The 6,782-nt window shown below is 37.0% G+C and overlaps 1 protein-coding gene across 1 annotated transcript; it reads left to right on the forward strand.

The window, feature by feature from the left end:
- The first annotated feature begins 1,050 nt into the window (after window positions 1-1,050).
- Window positions 1,051-6,279, forward strand: LOC122639398 (transcription elongation factor 1 homolog). Its single transcript, XM_043832249.1, has 5 exons — window positions 1,051-1,104; window positions 4,239-4,381; window positions 5,134-5,204; window positions 6,030-6,051; window positions 6,161-6,279. Exons 2-5 carry the CDS (start codon window positions 4,269-4,271, stop codon window positions 6,219-6,221), a joined length of 267 nt encoding a protein of 88 aa, XP_043688184.1. The 5' UTR covers window positions 1,051-1,104; window positions 4,239-4,268; the 3' UTR covers window positions 6,222-6,279.
- The last annotated feature ends 503 nt before the right edge of the window (window positions 6,280-6,782 follow it).

Genomic DNA, 6,782 nt, shown 5'->3' on the forward strand with positions numbered 1-6,782 from the left:
AAATAAAATTAGCGGAATTGGGTCAAAATTTTGAAACCCTCACTCTATGGGAAATTTGATATTCGATTTGAATTAGTTCAAACTATTAGTAACTTAAATTTGCACCTATGGAGTGTTAAAACACGAGTCTTTATCTTCCTACACACCCCTCAAAGCATGACATCATAACCCATCCATCCAAATTAAGGTCTTTAGTTTTCTTGAGAAAGGCACACTTTTACTTCCTTTATGAATTTTATAATCACAATAATAAATATTTTTTTCAACAAAAAAATTTAATTATTTAATTCATGTTATTATATTATATTTTAAGTGTTATTGTTCAGATAATTAAAAAATAAAAAAAAAAACAAATAACTCGCCTTGACTAGATTTGACTTGCTTGACCCACCAGGTTTTGAATATGATGAATCGAATAAAAAAAATTGATTTTCCAATTATGCAATCTTGTAGTTGTTTTTTGGGTAAATTACACGTCATCCCCTAATTTTTAAACGAAACACAGATCAACCCCTGGTTTTTGAAAAAACTTAAATCACCCCTTAGTTTAGACCCCAATATGACAAATTAGTCCCTACCATTAGTTTTATGTTGTTAAGTGATGATGTTAGCCAGTTAAATAAATTTAAGTTTCTAAACTACCCTTGACCAATGTTGAAGATGAAAGAAGGGTAGTATTATAAATTTAATTCTAATATTTTAATATAAGGGTAAAATAGTCCTTTCACACCAATAAGTAACAACAGACTAACACCGTTACTGTAGAGGAGGTGATTTGAGTTTTAAAAAAATCAGGGGGTGATCTGAATTTCGTTTGAAAATCAGAGGATGACGTGTAATTTATCTTTATTTTTATGATGATTTTCTTCTTAATAATAATTAAAAAAAACAAAAAAAACCAACCGACCGTTTCCAGTTGCAGTCACACTTTTTCCCATCGTTAATAAAAAGAGTGCCGCCACCGAGGCTCGGACAAAGAACGTAAGATACGCTGAGTACTTGAACCCACTCCTCCGCCCTTATATATCTAAGGTGTCGATAAACTAGTTGAGACTATAGAGTCTATCGACTCGTTTCCGCAGGACTGGACGATTGCTCTGTAAGGTATTTCTGATCTTCTCTATTGTGAATCGTCTAAAATTCGCTTTCTTATTTTTCTTTTTGGGTTGATGAATACAGCTTACGCTTTAGGGTTTATGTGATTTGATCAAGCACGTTTAAAGTGGTTTTACGAAGACCTGAAGTTTTTCTTTCGGTTCTTATTCGTCCTTCGTTTCTTACTTTCATATGTTCTGCTTTGAATACAGGAGTCGGTTCTAGTTTGATTGGTTTTATGGGGTTTCAGTTTGGTAGTTTGGTTGGCTTTGGGTTTAGTGATTTTAGGGTTTTGTTGGGGGGGGGGGTGTGGGGGTGGTGGAAGTAGTGGAGTTTAGTTTGGTGTGTTTTGGTGATGCTTTTCTAGCTTGCTAGACTTTGGTTTGTGAAAGAAAAATTTAATGGTACTTAAGTTGGTTCCGCACTTAAATGTTACAAGTTTCTTGAATTTGTGTGGAAGTTCTCAGTTGATATCTCTGATGATCACATTTGAAGGTTTTTTTTTTTTTGGGTTGTCGGGTGGTATCTGCTGTTAGTTTCGTCTCGAATGGTGCCACTTAGAATCTGGTTCGGTAACATTGACTATTAAGAGACTCCTTTGACTGATCTGCTTGGATTTGATCCTCGCATATTCTCCAAAATTTTATTTTAGATATGGAAGTAGAAGTATGAAACATGGTTTGCTTGGTTCTGGTATTATCGTTTTTTTTTATTTGACAGACTTTGCTTTTTTGATTTATCGGTAAGAAATCGAGCTATGCTGGGTCTGAGCCTAATGATTTTGTGATTTACTTTTGGGAGTAAAGTTTTTGTTTAATATGTATCTCAGGATTGAAGTAGAATTTAATTGGCTGGAGCTTGCTTTTATTTTAGGTTCTCTTTTTCTGAGGTATATGCTGTTAGTTTCTTCCCAGAATGTGCTATTCAGAATTTAGGCCTCCCGGCGTGTGGTTTAGGTTCCAGGATGTACAGTTAAATATATCGGTATATGATTAGTTTGGGCTTGTAACTAAATCATGACAGGTTGTTCACAAACATGTAGTGGGTAATGATGTGATAGGTGCTCTTGCTAAAGTCGCAGGCGTTTAACTTGATCTAGAGAACCTGCTCCCCCCTTTTTAAAGAAAAAGAGTCTTTCAACTCTTCTGGCAGATGTCCTTTGGAGGATCTGACCAGACTACCAATAGAGTGCCAATTAAATATGTTGAACAAGAAAAAAAGGGGGGGGGGGGGTTCAGTTTCTTATTGTTCTTCACTTATTGATGTAGTTACATTAGCATGGTTGGACCGGAATGACCCACTTTGGAGGCCCAAGCTGAGACACAACCACTAATCCGGTTTTTTGATCATAAGGGGGCTGGTAGTTTACATAGGAGCAATCTTTTATTTATTTCTTATGGTGGGTAGATAATGGAGTAATTATTTGATAGTTTTCTTATTTGAGTTATTCCCTAGTTGAGTATGTTCCATATTGAGTTGGCTTTCTATTAATATGTTAAGAGTTATTATTTGTTTTTAATTTACATGTAAGACAATGGAAGTCATAGAATGGAATGAATAGAACTTGGGTTTTGGTTATTTTTACTAGTGTGGTGTGACGGCAAGGGGTGGCTTTCTTCCTCCTTTCTTGTCTTCCTTCTCCTCGAATCAGTTCTCTTACGAGCGCACTTCCATCATTTCCCCTCCGGTTTCCCTTTCCGCTTCCTTCTTCTATTACTTCTTCTTATTCTTCTTCTATTCTTTTCCTCCTGTCGTATTATTGCTCTGTTTACTCCTGTTCTGCAACTGGCTGTAATACCAGTTATAAAGAGTTGAGGATAACCTCAACCTCAATTGAAGGAGTTCTGCTCTACCGTCATAGCCATATCTGTATTGAGGTTGCCTCAAGTTGTGGCTTTGTTTTAAAAGCCCTTATTTCTTAATTTTTGAAAATACCCCCTCTGTGTTTCTTAATGAGATTCTGTCCTTTAGTTGTTTACTTCCAAGTTTGTCCTCCCTCATTATTTCGTAACTCCTATATGTCCCTCCCTATTCTATTATCTAATTAACCCTTTACGATTCTGCTTTATTACCATATTGCCACCTTCTTTTGTAAGCTTCAATATATTTATAGAACCGCCATTACTTCTTGTGTTTGAGTTATCTAATACTGGGTGGGCCCATAACAAACCAAAACAGGGTGTCCAAACTCTGAGATTGCACCAGTTATCCATTCATGCGTCATGGGTATGAGAGAGAGAGAGAGATAGATAACTTGTGGTGCTGTTAGTGCCATGGTTTAGATTCTATTTCACTATTTCTCATATAAACACCGTATGATTGGAGGCAGGAATTTGCTCTCCCTCCACCCGATTTGTCTCAGATTTGTAGTTGGTAATTTTGGATTGTGAAGTGGGAGTCTACTAATCTGAATGTCATGCTAATGTGAACTCTAAAGTTATGGAATATATTCTGTCAATTACTGGATATAATCATTGTAATCCCATCTATAGAATCATTTTTATGAACGTCGCCACAACGGTGATTGTGGAGTAAATGAACTTTTATATACTAGTGATTTGCTTAAGAAGTGTCAGTTAGGATTCTTCAACCAGCATTGACTGATATCAATTGGAGGCATTCTTTGGAAGAAACATAAAGGATATATTTTAGGGATCTGATTGTGTGTTTCCTGTCACTTATTTGCTGTTTTAATTCACCTTCAAGATTGTTTACGTTTGTTTTCAATTATAATTCTCAAATCGGGCCAAGAATTAGAATTGGTATCTTGACATACATGTTTGGCATCAACCAAAGGAGAGGAGAAGAACTGGATACACAAACAATGCATCCAAACACAATTCTCAAACTCTGAGAATTGGAACCAGATTTGCAATTCTGGGAATTGCTCATAATTGAGAATTGGAATTGGATCCAAATGTGTACTTTTATGAGAGGCACCAGATTCATTGCATGATGAAAAGGGAAGAGTGCACTTTAAATTGAGGGAATTCCTCTTTCACGGTAGTGCAGGAGAACTGGGTCCATTTCTGTTTGCAATATGTGTATCCATATCATATAATTTTGCTCTCTTTCTCTCTCTCATATTTGAATTCTGTGCATTTGATATTCCATTCACGGTGATAACATGCGAGTTGTACCAGTGCTACTGAAGGCAAAACTTGTGTGGAAACATGGGGAAAAGGAAGTCAAGGGCGAAGCCACCTCCGAAGAAGAGGATGGACAAGCTTGATACTGTCTTCTGCTGTCCTTTCTGCAATCATGGAAGCAGTGTTGAGTGTCGAATGTAAGTTGACAATAAATGCAATTGCCCATTCTTCCCCTTCCCCCCTCTTTTTTGTCTAGCATATAAAGCATTCAATTGACCTAGGTTCACTGACCTTGTGGGGCTTTACCATAGGGTACAGATGCTTCCCAAGCCCAACTACCATGAATCTGCCTGGTTTGGGCCTCCTCTTATTCATGCCTTCATGGTATAACCTTAAATCTAACTAACTGGATGGTTCAGCCATCCCTTGTATATTTGTAAACAGGCTAAACTTTGACTGGGAAAAAATTTATTTTCGTTGAGTCTGTGTTCAATATTTCAGTTAAACAGATTAATCTCATTTAATTCTAGTGGGTCTCTGTTATTTTCCATTTGCACTGATTCCATGTACAGCTCTCAGTCATGCTTTAACATCCCTAGAAGGTTTTTTTTTTTTAGCTGGGGAGGGGGGGGGGGGGGGGGATGGGTTGGGGGACGGATATTAATGCACCTTGATGAGCCTTAAAAGGTTGCCTATTTCTGATCTCTGGATTTTTTTTTATCCCAAAGACTGACCATGCCTATTGATCTCTGTATTTGTCCTGGCAAGAGTTGTTAGTATGTTGTAACTGTATGGAAAGTGGGTTCCACTGGAGGACCAGCCTTCTTGCTACTACCTAGTTCACTTTCCCATCCCCTATGTTGTTTTCCGACATGTGCTTGTGATTTGTGTTCTCGTCACAAGTTTAATATGTTTTGATTGTGATGAGTAAAATTTTATCTGGTTGCAGTGATATGAAGAATGCGATTGGGGAAGCCGTATGCCGGATTTGTCAAGAGAGTTTCAGCACAACTGTCACTGGTATGTGTCTAGCAGATGCTTTGTAGGGGATATTATTCCCAATATGCTATTAACTAAGGAGATTTAGATGAGTATTCAGGTTAGAATTTTGGGTTGCAATAGAACAGACCCAGTATCCCATGGAGGCCATAAATCCTCCCCAAGAACCTTTTTTTTTTTTTGAATCTTAAGCAGTGGGAATTGATGATGTAGACTATATATTCCAGGGTGTTAAACTCCTATGCGAACATCATCTGTTCAGAATCTGTTACGGCCATGGCTGAGCGTGTTCAATTCTGGTGTGGATACTCGATAAAAAATATTGTGAAGTAGTTGTTTTTGCTCAGTCAATGGTTTGAGGCTATTGCTGTTCAACTGCTCCAGCTCAGCCTTATAATGTATTTCAAATTTACACAGGGAACAGGAATGCAGAATGTGGTTTTCTTATGTGTTCTAAAGGAGGGGATGTTTGTAAATCAGCTAGTATGAAATGTAACTCAAGTGATTATAGAAATGACTATTGAATTACTGTATTCTGTATTTACTCGAGTCCATGTTTCTAGAGATGGAATGGCCACACCTGATCATTCAGGTCTGGCAGTGAATGGAGTGACTTTTGTTCACAACATCATGTTAACAACCCTTGATACATCGATTTAGTGTACATACACCATGTTTTGGGTAAGGCATTCAATGCATTTCCTGAGCAAGTGCTGCTGACTGGTTTTCAACTTATTGATGCCAAAAAGAAGTTAAACGCTTTTTGCAAGTTTTCCATCTATTTTTTTCATTCTAATTATTGCTTGAATCACTAAACTAATTGATTCTTTGCTATTGCTCTCGCAGCTTTGTCTGAACCCATTGACATGTGAGTTAAATTCATCTTTTGAATCATTAAACTAAATAGTTTTCACAAACAATTTTGTTTTATTTTTAGCATTTTTTATCTGAAAATGAGGGCAATGTGGTATACACAGATACAGTGAATGGATCGATGAATGTGAGCGGGTCAACAACCATGAAGACGACGCTGCATAGGCACATTGATGCTGCAAGTTTATTGCTGGAAGGGAAGTTGCAGAAGTGGCTATAAGGTAGATGTTTTCTGGAGCATGTTCGCTTCATCAGACTATATAGATGTAGATTGTGAATTGGTAAACTGTGATATAGCATGGTATGCATATACATTTGGTAGTAGGTTGTAGAAAGTTTGCTTTTTTGTAACTTAAAGGTAGTGTCAGGATGATCCTCATTTGTAAATTCATCTTTCCTATGCGGAGAAACCGTACTTGGTAAATGCTGTAGCGTACCATATGGGGTTGTGAGCATGGATTTAGTTTTGGGAAATCACGAGGTATAAGTAGGTTTCAAATTTGTTTTACATCCACTACTTTCTTTTTAAAAAAATTTTACTTAACCCTCAAAGTTTGTTTAACTATTTTAAAAACCGTGAAATCCGATGAAAGTGCACCTTAATTGTAGGAGTAGAAATCAAAGTTCCTATTATCCCCTCCAAAACAATGAAAAGCTATAGCAACGGTGGAGTACACCTTAATTGTAGGAATAGAAAACAATAGAAACCTATTTAAGAAACAAAAG

The sequence above is a fragment of the Telopea speciosissima genome, chromosome 9, assembly GCF_018873765.1.
Source record: "Telopea speciosissima isolate NSW1024214 ecotype Mountain lineage chromosome 9, Tspe_v1, whole genome shotgun sequence".
NCBI lineage: Eukaryota > Viridiplantae > Streptophyta > Magnoliopsida > Proteales > Proteaceae > Telopea > Telopea speciosissima.

Coding starts and splice junctions, on each gene's coding strand:
- LOC122639398 (XM_043832249.1), top strand. CDS start 4,269: ATGGGGAAAAGGAAGTCAAGGGCGAAGCCACCTCCGAAGAAGAGGATG. Junction 4,382..5,133: donor AGCAGTGTTGAGTGTCGAAT/GTAAGTTGACAA, acceptor ATCTGGTTGCAG/TGATATGAAGAATGCGATTG. Junction 5,205..6,029: donor TTTCAGCACAACTGTCACTG/GTATGTGTCTAG, acceptor TTGCTCTCGCAG/CTTTGTCTGAACCCATTGAC.